At 38.8% G+C, this 18448-nt stretch overlaps 2 protein-coding genes across 4 annotated transcripts in view; both read left to right on the plus strand.

Moving 5' to 3' along the window:
- The window catches only part of DIXDC1 (DIX domain containing 1), an 83112-nt gene extending 75403 nt beyond the window's left edge, over nt 1–7709 (plus strand). For all 3 annotated transcript variants that reach the window (XM_079101612.1, XM_079101611.1, XM_079101613.1), the window contains 3 exons: nt 1359–1464; nt 2567–2675; nt 4053–7709. In XM_079101612.1, coding sequence (XP_078957738.1) covers nt 1359–1464; nt 2567–2675; nt 4053–4133 — 296 coding nt within the window. In that variant the 3' untranslated portion in view covers nt 4134–7709. The remainder of the gene's footprint in view (nt 1–1358; nt 1465–2566; nt 2676–4052) is intronic.
- Nucleotides 7710–10473: 2764 nt separating this feature from the next.
- DLAT (dihydrolipoamide S-acetyltransferase) overlaps nt 10474–18448 on the plus strand; it is a 43694-nt gene continuing 35719 nt past the window's right edge. Inside the window, exons 1-5 of the mRNA XM_079101616.1 lie at nt 10474–10832; nt 11272–11373; nt 12159–12283; nt 12419–12575; nt 16886–17012. Coding sequence (XP_078957742.1) covers nt 10554–10832; nt 11272–11373; nt 12159–12283; nt 12419–12575; nt 16886–17012 — 790 coding nt within the window. The 5' untranslated portion in view covers nt 10474–10553. The remainder of the gene's footprint in view (nt 10833–11271; nt 11374–12158; nt 12284–12418; nt 12576–16885; nt 17013–18448) is intronic.

Raw genomic sequence — 18448 nt, forward strand, 5'->3', positions numbered from 1 at the left:
TAATCATAAATTTACATAGGGTATTGTTGTTTGATTCATTTTTATTTTTTCCCTTCCCCCCACCCCGCCCACCCCTCTTTTCCCTCTATACAGACCTTCCTTCCTCCATTCTTGCCCCCCCTTCCTAACCCTAACTCTAACCCTAACACTAACCCCTCCCTTCCCCCTGTACCCCCAATTTTTAAATGTTTATTTTGAGACAAGATCTTGTCAAGTTGCATAGGCTGACTTCCAACTTGCAGTACTCTTGCCCTAGTCTTTCAAGGTGCTGAAATTTCAGGCATGTGCCTAGTTGTAGTTGATTTTTATATTCTCAGAATCTAACACATATTAGGTACTCAATGTTTAGTGAATGAATGAATCAGTTATATGATTTCATACCAAAAGTGAATATATATTCAACAACTACCATGTGCCGGGTACAATGTGCTAGGTGCTGGAAAATCATGGCATGTATTTATGATAATAGGTATTCTTCAAAGAAGAACTCCCCCTCATACTCTTATTTTAAACCCCCTCCCAGAATTGTGGCTGCCAGTTTGATGGATGTTAACGTCTTGAGGAAGTTAAGAAGTTGTGTGTATGTGAAATTAAAGGAGAGATTTTAATAAAAGTTTAATTATTGGTTTTTGGTCCTTAGATGATAAAAGTTTTGACGGGTCTTTTCTCCTAGTCTTTTAAAGTCACAATTCTAAGTCTCATTTATAAATTGTACCTTTTCTGAAGTAACTTTTTAAAGGATAGAGACAAGTTAGGGACCTGAGTGAAAGCCCACAGGATCATCACATATAGATTATAGCTAAGAGTTAAGGTAGATCTTGTACTTTTAAAACTAGAATCATAGACCCCTTGGAATCTGAGTTTCTAAGCTTCCTTTACCTCTGGTTCTTGTTCCTGTTGTGTGTGTGTGTGTGTGTGAGTGAGTGAAGAGTATTCACAGAGTATAATCACATGAGTATTCCCTATTACTAGCATTCAAAATCTAACTGTAGCAGAATTTGCAGATCCTGCTCTGTATATCTGCTCTGCCTCAGTTGAAATCTTGCTGGGCTACTCTGTCTGCTTTTGATCTTTAGTAACATTGCCTGTCAGGTCAGATGCTGTCCCCCTGCTAAAAATACCTGGAATGGGTGAGAAATGATGGTCCTTGTGATAAAGTCCATGCCCACAGCACTTCTTTTCCTCATGATTCTAGCGGTGACTTCCTGTGGATCATGTCCTATGGACATGGCATTTGGCAAGAGTGTGAGAGCTTTGCCGTGACCTCAGGCAGCCTCATTCTCCTGAGACATTTTTATAAGTGTGAAGGGTGTTATGGAGCAAATCAAATGTCCTAACCACAGTCTCTTTGATTGCAGAATTGCCTCACTCACAGAGTTCTCCAACTGTGAGCAGCGCCTGCACAAAAGTGCTCTATTTCACTGACCGGTCACTCACACCCTTCATGGTCAATATACCAAAGAGGTGAGATGCTGGGATCTTTTTTTTTTTTTTTTTAGCAAAAAAGAAAAAGAAAGATTTTTGAACAGCTGAAAGGTTTTTGAAAAGCAGTATGTGTATGGAAGAGCCCAGGAGATAGAGAATCTCGTTCCAACTTTGTCACTAACCAGTGGCATTATGAAAGACAAATCATGATCTAGTGCTAGGCACAAGAGTAATAACAGTACTTCCAATCCTGGTAATGATGCAAATATGCTCCAGGTTTGGAAATACCTTTTTTTAAGTATTCAGAATTGGTCTGCTGATAGAAAGGGACTGTGTCTGGCTTTTACTTACTGATCTTTATTACTACTTAATGAGTGCAACTAATCCACGCTGAGATTTATATTGAAAACTTTCCAGAAATTCAGTTAATATACTTCCTCCTATGGTTTCAAAATAAAGATTTTAAAACTCTGGAACCAAGTACTGAGAAGTTATGGGATTTTTTTTCCCTCCCAGAGAATCTACTTATTTGGTGTGGATTAAAAGACAGCTTTCTGAAGCTAGACAGATAAAGATGATGATACCTGATTTAATTCTACTTCTACCAGCCTAGAGAACTGGAATATTGTATCAAAGAAGGAAATCAAGAGAGCTTAGGCATATTTGTAGTTATTTTGCAAATTTGATTTCAGAGACCTTATGTCTTATTTCCAGAGAAAAATAAAAAAGTGGTGTGGTGGTGGGAGGGGTGGGGGAGGGGGGGAATAACAGAATGAATCAAACAACATTACCCTATGTAAATTTATGATTACACAAATGGTATGCCTTGATTCCATGTACAAACAGAGAAACAACATGTATCCCATTTGTTTACAATAAAAAAAAAAGTGGTGTGGCTACTGCTGAAGCAATAAATCTATTTTAAATTCTCAGCTCACTGGATTTATAATGCTGTTTTCTTGTCCTAGTTGTGACTGGTTCCCCAACCTCTGCTATTTTAGAGTTATCTTGGTTACCAGGGGCAGTGACCTAATAAGGACATGCTCTTTGTGCCTGTTGTCTTTGGCAGAGGCCTGGGTTTAAAGCTAACGCTTTATCTTTCCATCCTATTGATTGTGTTGGTACCCTCCTTTTCTTGCAGGTTGGGGGAGGTGACTTTGAAGGATTTTAAAGCAGCTATTGATCGGGAAGGGAATCATCGGTATCACTTCAAAGCATTGGATCCTGAGTTTGGCACTGTCAAAGAGGAGGTACAACATCCATGGGGAATCTGGGTGGTATTACTGGTCATACTAGTACGCCCAAAGCCTTCTGTTTAAGGACTACTACCCATGAGTACCTGAATTCCCTAATGGTCAGAGGAATTTTCTGGCACCTTTGACCTAAGAAGATCATAGAATGGCCAGGATAATTGCTTCTTTAGTTCTAGAACTTGATTATCTTGACTGAGACTTCGAATAGAATTTTTATTTTAAAAAGGAAAAGGTTTTATTTTGTTAGGGGAAATAAAAAACCCAAGACAATAAACCCCTTTTCTAGCTATAGCCACATCTTAGAATTTTTTCCTACATAGAACAAAATAGGGGCTGGGGAGATAGCTCAGTCGGTAGAGTGCTTGCCTTGTAAGCACGAGGCCCTGGGTTCTGTCCCCAGCCCCCCCCCCCCCCAAAAAAAAAAAAAGAACAAAATAAACAGGCATGAAAACTCACAACTATATTATGTGGTGGTAGTTTCTCCTAAAGAGAGCAAGGAACTTCTGAATAGCCATCTATGCCGATTTCCAATTCCTTGAGTATTTTTCTACCCTGTGCTTCTCTTTATAATCCACTTCCCCAATATAGCCATTTTTGGCGGGGACAGAATTCTGGGTTCTGCTATATTATTTATTACAAGTGCCTTTATTGTGGCTACCGAATGAAAAAAAGTTGGAAAAACTAGTATTTTATAAAGGCTTCCTCACAGAAATGTCTTAATAACCCTGTTTTGTTAGTGGCTTAGGAAATGAATTGAATAAATGAATTAAAAAAACTGCATCTGAGAGACTGATCTTCTTTCCAACCCTTTTTTTACAATGCCCAATACAAAATTTTTCCTTTTCTCATTTAAAAAATGTGTCCACTGCTGCTTTCTTCTAAGAAGCCCAACACAGTTTGTGATTGATAATTTATTCTTATAAATCTCTGAACAAAGCAGCATTAGGGATTTTTTTGTTTTGTTTTTTACCATTTCGTAAATATGGAACTAAGAAAAAAACAAATAAAATACCAGTTGCAACTTCCGGGACAAAACCAAAGAGAAATAGACACTCAGGCTTTCTTTTACATTTTTTTTCTTTTGCAATACTGGGGATTGAACCCAGGGGTGTTCTACCACTGAGGCACATTTCCAGTTCTTTTTACTTTTTGAAACAGGATCTCACAAAGTTGCTGAGGCTGGCCTTGATTTTGCAATTCTCCTGCCTCAGCCTCCCAAACCTCTGAGATTATAGATGTGTTCCACTACTCCCAGCATTTCTTCTACACTTTCCTATCCCTAATGTTTTGAGTTCTTTCTAGCAGCAGCAGTTAGTTAGTGAAACTCCCTACCATACTCTATTTTTTTCACTGTGCCTTTTTTTGTTTACCTAGGTTTTTCATGATGATGATGCCATTCCTGGATGGGAAGGGAAAATTGTAGCCTGGGTGGAAGAAGACCATGGAGAGAATTAATGCTGAGTATTGGAAACTGGTCACTCCCTGGCTGCTTCACTCAGGAAAGGGGACTTAAACCAGAGTACACTAAGAAGTTTCCAATTTGTGCTGCCAAAACAGAAGCTTCTCCAAGTGTGATGGTTATCCGCTCGACCTGTTTCTGTGCCTGGCATGTCTGGTACTTAAAATCCCTGTCCATATGTGGACCATGGGTTCATCTGCAGTTCCTTGTCCGTGGGAACAGTGATTTGTTTCACTCTGAGGATAACAAACCGAAGGCCTTAACCAATGGGGATGAATGATCCCGCTCCTGCAGGAGCATGGCTGCTATTATCCGGAACCTAGGAATTGGATGCATTACTCCTGTGTGTTACAGTATTAATTTATTTGGCCTCAATGGTTGCAGCAATCAGAGTCCCAGCATTTGTACTCACAGACAAGGCAAAGGTACCAACTTTTCTGCTGCTTTGCAGATACTGCAAACCAAGAATAACTCATGAGGTGGTACCAAAGATGAAAGCCCACTCTTCAATAATTGTTTGAACTGGACATGGATGGTGCTGAATTTTTGAATGGATGGGAAAAGGGCTGCCCATATTGTGCTATTTTATTCTAAAACCATAATTAAGGCCTTGGGCTGCCTCTTCTGGTCTTATCTGGTCCTGCAGCTTGTCGTTTAGCTCACGTAGGGCATATTTCATGTACTGCTAGTTTTCTCTGGGGACTCTTTAACTTTAGAGCCATTTATTTTTCTTCCAACAGATGAACTTTGTGTTTGAAAGGAATAAGGAGTGAAAGGCTCCTTAAAAATCCAGGCGGGTATGGAAAGGTGCTGCTACCCATATCTTTTTGACTTTGTCTCATGACTTTCTTTAACTCATGGCATCTCCTTTGCAGTTAAGAGGAGACAGACCATTAATTTCAGTGTTTCTTTGTGATTTATGAGTACTGAGCATGAATTACTGGTCTGCCCCTCATTTCAAGGCTGGAGTTATTTTCTATTATATATTTAGTCTAGGCTGATCCTCCAGGGCACAGTAGAAACCATGGGGCATGGAGCATGAGTTGTGAATGGGAGGGTTGATTCGGGGTGAAGAAACCTAGAATCATTTCTCATATGCAACACTGTCAAGTGTAGAAGCTACAAGTGTTCAGTTTTCAGTGTTTATTTAACCTCCACCCAGTACCATCAACCAATCAGCCACCATATACATACATACATATACATACATGTGTGTATATATATAATATATATATATAATACATATATATATATATATATATATATATATGAATAGAAAATCTCCAAAAGCAGTTGGTGACCACCAATGTACACTGCCAAACAGAAGAGTAGGACAGATCAGTTCTGGGTTCTTGATCTGTGTCCAGTTCATTTCCCCTTTTCAGCCATTTGAACAGACTACTCTTGGAACTCTTGAGGTAACATCTTGTTTTATATAGATGTGTCTTTTAAAAATAGTTCATGTTTGGTGAATTCTTTTGTACTCATTTGCTTTTTGTCTGAGAACCATGTCTATTTTTATAACTCAAGTGTGAGTTCTATATACTCTCACATTCTGTATACCGTGTCCCATTTTCTAGAGAACCCAGTAGCTTTTATACAGTCTCTTCTTACCACTTCTGTGGTTTCAGAACAAGCTTATTTTATTATAATTATACTAATTACCACTAATTCCCGTCCGATTCTACTTGCTATTGTAGTTATGGAGGTAGTTCTATGTAATCCAGTTTATTACTCTTCTAGCAGATAGACAGTTTTCAAAAGGCATCCGATGTCTTTGTGTAAGTTTACCTGGTCTTCTATTGAAGAATGATTTTTCATCAGAAATAACTGGGAAAGTTTGGGAAAGCCAGCCATAGCAGTAATAATTCATTATGAAATCAAACAGAAGAAAACAGTATTTTTTTTTTTTTTTTCCCCTCCCCTGAGAAGTCTGGAAAAGTTCTCATTACCAGTTTCTCTGTTGCATGAATTTTAGTGTTTTGCTCTATGACAGCATGAGGGTTATCAGGCCAGAATTTTGTTAGTGTATTTCCAGTAAATTTATCTTGAATGTCTGTCTCTTAAATCAGTTTTTACTTATTAGTTTTCTTTCAGTGAACAGTCTTACCATTATGTGGAGTTTAACTTTTCAGAAAAATTAAATCAGAAAAATTTCAGTCCTCTACCTTGTGTTTTCTCTCTTCTTTGAAAAGGAGCTACATGGCCCTCATCCCTCCATAAAAAGTGGAAGTTGAATTCAGGGGAGAAAACTTCTCCTGCTTTAGCTCATGTACCATGGATAATGACTAAGCATCCCTACTGGAGGACTTCATTTTAATAACTGTGTGAATTGTGTTGGTGGTCCTCATTCAGGTTTCTAAAGTGAGAGGAGCCTCTGAGCAGGAATAGGCATTGTTTCATTGTTTTAATAGACTTCTATTTGGCGGTGCTCTAGGAGGCCTTGACTTATTGTGTTGTCCTCTAGTGCTGTTGGGATAGGCCATTCTGCCACTGCTGAAGTTCTCTTTCCTTGAGAAAAACTAAAGAACTAGAATGTTTAGAGTTTATAAAATAATTTCTAAACCATGTTAGGTTAAAAACAGATGACCTCATAAAAACTAGTTGAGCGCAATTCCTTAAAAAGTCATTTAAAAATTGAAGACTATTCTCTTCTTAATTCCCTAAATTAGATGGGATTGGAACATTTCACAATTTGTACCTAAAGAATTTGTTTTAAATACACTCCGTAATAGCAATCCTACTTACCCATTTTTCAGCTCTTTTTGACCTGAATGGTCATAAGGGAAAATATCTTCATGTTCTACATCCTATCTAAGAGGACTATACTTAAAAGCATTTAGGTCATAAGTAAAATTATTTTCATTTTTCCGTAAAATAAGCATTATGATTGCACACTCCTTCAATTGTCTGAATTTATGTAAGAGGTATAGCTTGCTTAAAATGCATATATATGTAAAATTATATTTTCTTAGAAACATGGATGTTTGCAACCATTGCTTTCAAAGAGATTATTATTGTGTATTCTCCATTTTACAACGTTTTCATGAAAACTATGTTGTACCAGCGGCTTCTGATTATTAATGATAACCAATTTTAACTGCCTGTATGTACCAGATTTATGAATTAAAAAAGACACACACAATGAATAAAATGGAGTTTGCAAACAAAATCCCATTAATCATTTTCATTTATTGACTGAGAGTAATCCATAAAGCCATTTACGTTTAGTGAAGGCCAATTTCCTCAAGTGTTCTCCATGGTAGCATGTTTATTCATTATCTGGAGAGTGGAGATGAGGATTACTTTATTGCTACAGATAGTTTACTATTGGTATTGCTAATGTAAGCACAAAATAGATTATAATTATCAGAGGATTAACCAATTTTGCTCTTCTTTTGAAATTATATGTAAATATACAAATACATTTGTTCATTTTTTAAAAATTTGCTTGTCTTTTTTGGAGGTACTGAGAATCAAACCAACGGCCTCACATATGCTGGGCAAGTGCTTTACCACTGAGCAACATCCTCAGCCCTGTAAATGTGCAAATAAAAGCCTCAGAGTGTAAACTGTGTGACAAAAAAAGTCTCTAATTCACAAATGCAAACATTAAGACTCAGAAATTAATTTCTTTTTCTTTTTGGTGCTGGAAATTGAACCCAGGACATTATACATAGTAAGTATGTGCTATTCCACTACGCTACACCCTTCCAGCCAGAAATGTGCATTTATCATTTTGCCCTGGCTAGTTTCCAACTGTCGGTGGGCTCAAGTGATCTTCCTCAGTCTTGTGAGTGGCAGAGACTATAGGTCATGCCCCATACCCCAGCCAGAAACATGTAGTTAAAGAACTAGGATTCCCAAATCAATTTGAAAGCTACCTACTCAAAACTTAAGTAGGTTTCATTTAGCACTTCAGTTCAAATGTGAGAAATCTAAACCTTTAGCCTTGAGTTTTTTTATTTGGCTTCTGATTACATATTTTTATTTTTGGTACTCATGATTGAACCCAGGTGTGCTTTGCCATGAACTACATCCCCAGCCCTTTTTATATTTTATTTTGAGACAAAGTCTTGGTAAGTTGCTTAGGACCTTGCTAAATTGCCAAGGCTGGCCTCAAACTTGGAATCCTCCTGTGTCAGCCTTTTGAGTTGCAGGGATTATCAGCATGTGCCACCACACCATGCCTGGCCTGAGTACAAATTATAAACTGTTCATTGGTTAACCCATCATTATGTTACTGTTAAATATGTACAAAACAATCCAAAATCTTTCAGCACCAACTAACGTCTCTTTGCATCTACATACTGTATATCAGTTATATTGCCACTTTATTTAAGACTTTTATTTTAAGACTTTTTTGAGTCTTTTTTTCTTCAATTTTCTTTATCCTATTTGTTTAGGCCACCTCAGGCTTGTTCTCTCAGGACTTGAAAACAAGATTCCATTAATCAAATTCCTAATTCCTAGCCCTCCTCTAGGATCAACTTGCCACCCCTGGACTATTTAAGCTGTACTCACTTACAGTTTAGCTATACCTAAATCAAAAACACATTCAAAATATAAACTATTCTTTGAAAAATGCAAAACAAGATTTTTAAGCAAGCCTACCCAAGTGAAGAGTAAAATTGCAGACGACCTCATACTTTATAATAAAGGCTTAGATCCAACTGTTAATATTCAAATGCAAGTTTTAGTCAATTCAAAGTAGTTAAAATAGGGACTGGAGTTGTAGCTCCGTGGTAGAGTGCTTGTCTAGCATATGTGAGGCACTGGGTTTGATCCTCAGCACCACATAAGAATAATAAAGGTACTGTATCCATCTACAACTAAAAATATTTTTTAAAAATCATTAAAGTTACAGTTTAAGCCCTTTCATTAATCTTCCAATTCTTATTCATAAGTAAGGTTTTACATAATTACTACTCAATTTTAATTATTTCAAACACACATTTTCATTTAATCTGGAAATTTTATACTTCTCAGTTGTACTGTCTACCTAAAAGTTGTGCCTGCTTAAACATTGCTAATTTAGGTATGAAAAGTCTCATCTGGCTTTTTTAATATTCCAAATTATTAGTAAGGTTGCATGTTTTCAAACATTGATTTCCCTCCAGTTTCTTCTTGTGTTCTTTGACAATGGGGACTTGTTGATAGAAATACAGCACATTCTTCCTCCTAATGTCATCTTTGGCTTAGAAATAATGAGCTATTTTCTAATTATAAAACAGCTGTATAACAGAGGTGCACCTGACAAATTGTGTATGTCTTTATTCATTAATTCAAATATGCATTTAGCACCCACTGTTTACCAGGTACTACACTAAACTCTGAAGATGGGGAAGAAAAATACAAGATTCCTACCCCCACTGGCATAGTTTAGTTTTGACCCGAAACACACTCATGAGCCGCATAACCGTGTTTTGTTAATGATCTCCCAAATATAGGATGGCGAGCCAATAAGATCATATCGCCTAGTGACATTGTAGCCATCTTTGTTTAAATGCACTGTATGATATTCACACAACCGCAAAATAGTGTAACAATAAATTTCTCATGACTGTACCTTAAAGCAAGGCTTTTGGCTAAAGGAATTCTGTGGTGATTAAGGGATAACACAAATCTGTTCTGCAAACCTGTTACCGTCAAACAGGGAGTATGTTTAATCCTGCTAGAATACATTTGAATGTGGGAATGTACATTCCGGATGGCTGCCCTTCACACCAGGCTGGAAAACCTGTTACTGCTGCGTCGGGAGGAGCTACAACCTGAAATTAAATCTTTGTAACCTAGTACAGCCCGCACAGGGCTAGCCTCCAAGCCCGGTCACTTCAGGCTCTGCAGAAGCCTTAGATTGCCCCGCGGGAAGTTTCTTGCTCCTTTTTTCTGGGGCGGCTCCAAGACGCCGCCCCTGACCTAAGGCTCCCACTTCTAGGCCAATCTTCGGGTTTGTTCCCAGCTTATTCTCAAAACAAGGCCACTCCCCTCCGCCCAGCATCTCCCACCACCATGCTTCTTCCATTAGCCCGGCTCTCTCCGCCCTTTTAGGCCTCGAGCTCACAGCTACTGGGCCCCATTCTACCTTCTGGGATGCCTCTCCTAGTACCCCATCACCTTACGCCCCTCTCCCTTTCTTTGGTCTCCTAAACTTGGCGCCACCGCTGAAACACCCCTATCCCGGTGGGGCTAAAGTAGCCGCCTCACCCGCCTCGAGTTCCCCAGACCAGGACTCCGCAGAGGAAGAGCGTAGGTGGGGCGCGCTGCTGGCCCGGGTAGGGGCGGTGTGCATCCTGGTAGCCGGTTTTACGACAACGTGCGGCTGCGCAGAGTGGCTGACGGCAAAGCCGCGCTGCTCCTGGAGAGGTCACTCCGGAGACCGTGTAGGCTTTGGGGCGTGGGGACTCAGTGGTACTATGTGGCGCGTCTGTGCGCGACGGGCCCGGAATGCAGCCCCGAGGTCGGGACTCGGGGCTCGATGGACGACCTCGCGGGAGGGACCTGCAGCTCTGTGTGTGAGCCAGCGGTCTGGCCCCGCTCCGGCTCGTTGCAACAGCACAACCACAAGGTATGGCGGGGTCCGGGCACTGGGCGGCTGGAGCCCCAACTCTGGCGCCACTCCGCGGAACCGCTTACTGCTACAACTTCTGGGATCGTCTAGCCGCCGCTGTTACAGTCTCCCCCCGCATCAGAAGGTAAGCTCTAGAACTGGGACCCGGTTGCCCTTCAGGGCACACTTCTTGGCCTTGGGAACCTCCTTCAGAGGCCCAGTGATCTTCCAACTCCTCCCAGTATCTGTCATCGCGCCTTGTCCAATACCTAGCTTTGCTGCAGCTCCTGAGCGTTCTTCTTGTGGTCTGTCCCATTCAAAGAAGAGCTCCAAGCCTGGGCTGTGTGCAGAACATCTGCTGAGGTTAGGACTTTGTCAGACTCACAAGAGTGTGGAGGAGGAAGCCTGCCACTGGAAACCATAAACTTCTGGTGGGCAAGAACTCCCTTTCTATCTCCAGGACCCAGTGTGTAATGGGACTCAGTAAACTTTTTGCATGAAATTGAGTTGAGTAAAAGCTTAATCCAGACTTGAGAGTTAAGTATCTCTTTTTAATTTAACCCTTCTCCTTTTTTCTCCTCCAGGTTCCGTTGCCTTCTCTTTCCCCCACAATGCAGGCAGGCACAATAGCCCGTTGGGAGAAAAAAGAAGGAGAAAAAATCAATGAGGGTGATCTAATTGCAGAAGTAAGTTTTAAAATATGGAGATGAGTTCTAAAGGACTGCTATGCTGAACAGCTTTATAGCTTTCTGAATGCATAATTATCGCCTTTGCCCCCCCCCCCCCCACAACTTGATATTAGAATTGGTTAAATAAAGGGCTGGGGTTGTGGCTCAGTGTTAGAGCACTTGCCTAGCATGCACTGGGTTCGATCCTCAGCAGCACATATAAATAAGTGATTAAAATAAAGGTCTATTTACATCTAAAAAAAGTTAAATAAAAATGAACAGAAATAAAAAAAGAATTGGTTAGATAAGTTTTCAGCAGCTGGCCAAACTGATCTTTTTTCCCCGCCTTGGTACTGGGAATTGAACTCAGGAACACTTAATCACTGAGCCACATCCCCAGTCCTTTTTTGTGTTTTCTTTTTTTTTTGGGGGGGGGGTGCTGGGGATCGAACCAGGGCCTTGTGCTTACACGGCAAGCACTCTACTGACTGAGCTATCTCCCTAGCCCCCTTTGTTGTGTTTTCTTTAGAGACAGAGTTTCACTGAGTTGCTTAGGCCTCCCATAGTTGCTGAGGCTGACTCTGAACTTGAAATTCTCCTGCCTCAGACTTCTAATTCACTTGGTTTACAGGCATGCACCACCCCTCTAATCCAAACTGATCTTTACTCAATATAATTTAAAAGAATTCCTTCTTTCAAGTCTGTGATAATGACTTTATTGTCATATAACTGTTGAATTGTATAATTCCAGACAGTTTTGTGAACTGGCAGTACAAATCTAAGTTTTTGCTTTGTGTTAAAAGGTTGAAACTGATAAAGCCACTGTTGGATTTGAGAGCATGGAGGAGTGTTACATGGCAAAGATCCTTGTTGCTGAAGGAACTAGAGATGTTCCTGTTGGAGCCATTATCTGTATCACAGTTGGAAAGTAAGTAGAACCCTCACAATTTTTGAAAGTTCAGTGCTTTTCAGAATATTTTAACTCAGAATTGAGAAAGACTTATGTGAGAGCTAACTTTACTTTATAACCCCTTTATATTTATGCATTCTTTCTCTTCCTTAGGCCTGAAGATATTGAGGCCTTTAAAAATTATACGTTGGATTCCTCAGCAGCTCCTCCACAAGCAGCCCCAGCACCAACTCCGGCTGCTGCTACTGCTGCTGCATCTCCATCCACACCTGCTCAGGCTCCTGGTAGCTCATATCCCACTCATATGCAGGTGAGGCTCAGCTGAGTACTTGTTCTAGATGATTTTATAGCTATACATTTTTCATAGATGGCCATCACATATTGGAAACTGACATTAAATATGGTTAGGTTTTGTCATTAGGGAGTATATAGAGATTTAACCATGAAAATTGGCAGCTTTGTTCTTAGTTGTTATTTCCAGTTATGTGAACTTGGACAGTTCTTTTAACCTTTCTCCACTCAGCCTCAGTGTAATACACAGGATAATGCTTGGCAGTTCTCACTGAAGAAAATTATGTTCCACAATTGTACATTGTTGGTGGGACTGCAGTCTAGTACAACCACTCTGAAAAGCAATTTGGAGATTTCTCAAAAAACTAGGGATGGAACCTGCATATGACCCAACTATCCCATTCCACAGTATTTTCCCAAAAGAGTTAAAATTGGCACAATACAGCAACATAACCATCACTGTTGATAGCATCTGTGTTTAGAGCATCAGTGTTTATTCACAATAGCTAAATTATGTAATCAACCCAGATGACTGTCAATAGATTAATGGATTAAGAAATTGTGATACACACACACAATGGAGTTCTACCCAGCCATTAAAAAGAATGAAATTATGGCATTTGCCAGTAAATGGATAGAAATGAAGACTGTCATTCTAAGTGAAATTAGCCAAACTCAGAAACTCAAGGATTCAATGTTTTTCTCTCATATGTGGAAGTTAGAGTAAAGTAAAGGAAAGAGGGAGGGAAGGATAAGATTACATAAGGAACCAATCAGATACAAGTTAATAAGGAATTCCAGTACAAGTTAATAAGGAATTCCAGTAGATTAGAGGAAGGAGAAGGGCAGCTGACCAGGGGTGGGGAGGGGACGGGAGGGAAAAGAGGGGCTGAAATGAAATCAGTTTCCATGTATGAATGAGTTTGTTGTATGAACCCATCTACTATGTATAACCATAAAGCTCTTAAAAAAAAACACAAAACATATGTTTCAGATTTTTGAGGATGATTTTACTTACGTTTACTGCCTGTACAAATAGAGTGCCATCTGTTGAAAGTCCTCATTTGGGGTCCAGATCCCTGGTGTCCTGAACAAAGGATTGAGCAAGACACACCCAAGTAATAGGCAAAGTACAGATTTATTGAAGATCAGAATGGAAATAGTGCTCTGTCAGGTAGAGTGGAGTGGATCTAGCAAGAGAGAGCTTCAAGGCGCTACTGTCTGGCAATTTAGTATCTGATATGCTGAATTGTGAGGCATTTTTTTCCCTCTATGGACCTAATTGAAAATCTTACCCCATTTGCTCCCGTTGGTTACCTTATGAGACATTGTTAGAATATTTTCCAATTTTCCCCCATTGATTTAGAAAACCTAATTAGAGTACTGCTCAATTTACCTCATTCGTCATTTAAAAATACTGAACCAGTGGCAGGAGTTGGCACGGTAATGCTAACAGAGACATGATCCATCTCCCTGTCTTGTCCTCCAGCAGCATCCTTCTTAGACCCTGCGTCTGCCACCTTGGTGCCCCTGACCTCCTACCTAAGAGTGTTTTCCTTTGATATGTGGTAGTCTACTTTCCCAGGGTAGGTGAAGTATTCCTGTAGTGTTCATAAATGATGGTAAAGAGTAAGCATATAATAGACATAGAATAGCACTGCAGCAAAACTGAAACCTATAAATTCAATCACTGTTGATTGTACTAAATCACTTTCTAAGAAATTAAATCAGTTTATATTAGAGTTTTCCTGTGTATATTTATATTTTTTAATGTTGAAAGTAGATTAAAAAAAAAACTAGTTATCCTTTTTCTAAAGGATTAACCTCTGAACTTGCTTTAACTTATTTTTTTCTAGAAAATTTTGTGTAGGAATCATTTTCTTCATTGGAAATCATGTTCCATTGTAAGGATTGTTAGTACAATCACTTGTGATGAAATTTTACCTGGTCTTCAGTTCACTCAGTTATTTGATCCTGTTCAGCAGATTCTATCTCATTAGATGAGCCCTCATTTCTCTCCATTCTATGTCTGTGGCTTTGTATGCAAGTGTTAGGGTTGTGCCTTCATTATTTAGATTATCAACTCTAGTCTTCTTTTGTTTTTGTCTACTGGGGATTGAACCCACTAAAGCATATCCCCAGCCCTTTATTATATTTTATTAGAGACAGGGTCTCACTGAATTGCTTAGGACCTTGCTAAATTGCTGAGGCTGATTTGAACTCACAATCCTCCTGCCTCAGCCTCCCAAACTGCTGGGATTACAGGCCCACAACTTCAGTCATTTTTAAGAAGCAGATGAAGATGGCAAATTTGAACAAAAAAAAAGCACTTTTAGAGAATTTACAGTCTTGTTTTACTTTTTTCTCCCCTTCTGGAGACATCTTTAATTGAAATTATTTTACCCTCAACATAAGACTATTGTATGTTGCTAATTAGATACAAAAGCCTAAGAAGACAACAGATGAAGTCCTTTATAATGGAAGAACTGAATAACTATCCAAATTCAATGTACACACAAACTATATAAATAGGAAACCAATTTTTAATTAATTTTTTTTTTTTTTTTTGGAAGCTCCACTGAAGGTACAGAGAGCCAAGGCCAGTTTTACTTTGATGAAATGCGTATTACCTACTTTTTTTTGTTGCTCAGTCGAATTTTGGTGTCAAATCTAAGAATCCTTTGCCAAATCCGAAGATATTCCTCTATGTGTTCTTGTTAGATTTTGGAAGACTGACTATACCAACTCAAATGGTAAAATAAAATATAAAAAGGGGCTACAGGTACAGCTTGGTGGTAAAGCTTGTGCTTAGCGTGCACAAGGCTCTGGGTTCAATCTATAGCACCACGTTAAAAACAAACAATATCTATAAGGAGTAATATATACATAAAGAGAATCTAACCCATAATCTGCAGCAACCAGCCCAGGAAGCCAAACAATATCCTCTGCATTGTTTTTCCCCAAAGTGATCAGAGGTGGTTAATAACTGCCGGGTTCTCTAATTTTTGTTCCTACTTCTAAATCAGGACCAGTTAGAGATGTTTTTAATTTTTAATTCAGATCAGTCAATTAGGTTTCCATTTTGTTGGGGTGGAAGTGACTATTATAAGAACAGTTTTTGAGGAGCTAGGAGTGTAGCTCAGCAGTAGGGCACTCCCTAGCATTCATGAAGCCCTTGTTTAATCCCTAGCACCCTTCTCTCTCCCCCCCCAAAAAAACCCTAAAATAAAAAAAGAACCACACCTTTTAAAAATTTTTAGTTCAAAAACTTAATTTAAATGGATGGAAATTCTATAAATTTGTCATTATAACATGTTTGAAATATATATAGATTGTGAATGGTGAAATTGAATTAATGTACATTTTTATTAGCTATAGTCTCCAAAGAATAGTTCTTATTAGTTTTTTTAATCTTATGTCTAGGAAGTTTGGAACAAATGTGGTTTCCTTTGGGTGAAAAGATGTACAGAGCACAGTAAAATTTAAACAGAGAGGTATGGGCCAAGATCATTTTGTAAAAACAAAATACTTCCATCTTTTTTTTTTTAATTTTTTTTATTGTAAATAAATGGGATACATGTTGTTTCTCTGTACATGGAGTAAAGGCATACCATTTGTGTAATCATAAATTTACATAGGGTAATGTTTGATTCATTCTGTTATTTTTTCCCTTCCCCCCACCTCTCCCACCCCTCTTTTCCCTCTATACAGTCCTTTCTTCCTCCATTCTTGCCCCCCTCCCTAATCCTAACCCTAAACCTAACCCTAACCCTAACACTAACCCCACTTCCATCTTTTTTTGATGTGTGTGTGGTGCAGGGCCTTGTACATACTATGCAAGTGCTCTACCACTGAGCTGCATCTCTAGTCCTTTTTATCTTTTCTTTTGAGACAGGATCTCACTAAATTGCCCAGGCTGACCTGGAATTTGTAATCCTCCTACTGAGTCTCCTGAGTGACCAGGATTGTAGGCTTGCACCACCATGTCTGGCAGAAAAAATTCTATCTTAACCTAAGTGTTACAAAAAGATGAAAAAGATGCTCTATGATTAGATATTTGTTGAGAATTAATTTCGACTGGAAAAAAGTCTGTCTTCTGTTGCTTTGAACTTTGAATGATGTGTCTGAGTATGGCTGATGAACTATAAAGCTGATAGAGCTGAAGGAATATTTAATTGGTGGAAAGCTATTGAGACACTGAGCTTTTGATGGGATGATTGTTTAGACTATCATCGTCACTATCAATCCATGAAACTGTATAAGCTTGCCTGAGTGCTTTGTGTCCACTGCTTCCTAATATTAAGTAATAATATGTATTTCCTTCTGCAGGTACTTCTTCCTGCCCTTTCTCCCACCATGACAATGGGCACAGTTCAGAGATGGGAAAAAAAAGTGGGTGAGAAGCTAAGTGAAGGAGACTTGTTGGCAGAAATAGAGACTGACAAGGCTACTATAGGTGAGATTTCTTCAGCTCTTAATGGTTGAGGCACTAAGTTTTCCAATGAACAAGAGGATTGCCATTCATTCTTACTACAAGTGAGTGATAATAGAAAAATTTTACAATTCTTAGGATTCATTTCCTGAGACAAGATGGTTTATAACAAAAATGTATATAGTCAGATATTTCAGGTCCATATTGCATTCAATGAATCAAGGGTATGTCAACTAAAAGATTATTCTCAGACCAGAGTTTGCTTCTTAGCCTCATTTTTATGTTACTGAAATGCTTTATCAGAACTTCCATTGTCTAAATTGGGCAAAGAAATGAAAGGGGAAATCACCCCCAAGGCAGAAAAATATCAAAAAATTTAAGATGACTTCAAGGGAAAACTGAAACCAGGGTTTAGATTGTTTTCATAGTTTGAAAATGACATGCTCTTCCAATGTATTACATTTCCATGTATCCCCCTTTTTTGATTTGTTTTTATGCTTAGAAATAAAACCCATATAGATAATCTTATATTTGTGATAATGTTTATAGATATTTGTAGGTATTATGAATTTCTTGCTCTTTTCTCTGTAGTCAATAAAGGGAGCCTGTCCATTCATTCTACAGAGATGCAGCAGAAGATTCTAGGCATCTTCTGCAGTTAGTACTTTGCAGATTGAATTCTCCTAAACTCCATCAGTACTCACTAGAATCTTGGCAAAGGAGAATTAAAGAGTAGAACCCTACAATGCCCCATTTCCCTCCCCTACTCCACCAGAGCAATTCTTTTTCTTTTGCATATTGTAGTTCTCCATAAAGGAGTGTTTTCTTCGGGGAGGTGGTTACTGCGGCATAAACCCAGGGATGCTTTACCACTGAGCTATATCCCTAATCCTTTAAATTTTTAATTTTGAGATGGGGTCTTGCTAAGTTGTTTAGGGCCTAAATTGTCCAGCTGGCTTTGAACTCGTGATCCTCCTGCCTCAGCCTCCCAAGGTGCTGAGATTACAGGTGTGTGCCACTGCCGCCATCTCCATAAGGTATTAATAGAAAAAAAGGTTCTGTTTCTAATAAAAACCTTGAGAACAATAGTTGTGCTTCTCTCTACCTTGAATACCAGTGTCACTATAGAGAGTGACTCTAAAAACTCTAGACACTATGGAAATATTACCTTGGTTTCAAACTCTTTAAATTCTTTCACCCATGAGCCTTTTCTTTTTCCTTTTTAAACACGTCTTTTATTAGGCATTCTCAATTGGGAAATGAAAAGGATTCATCAAAGAGAGGCACAGCAAAGTGTTTGCAAAGTACTGGAAAAATGAGTTTTAATTACTTTCTAGAGCACTCTTGAAAACTCACTCATGTATTATAAATGGAATTTGCCCAGAAAAACTGTCATTACAATAGCAAGTTTTGAATATATGATTTTATCTTAAAAATATATAGTATCATATATATATTAT

The sequence above is a fragment of the Sciurus vulgaris genome, assembly GCF_902686455.1.
Source record: "Sciurus vulgaris genome assembly, chromosome: 11".
Taxonomy (NCBI): domain Eukaryota; kingdom Metazoa; phylum Chordata; class Mammalia; order Rodentia; family Sciuridae; genus Sciurus; species Sciurus vulgaris.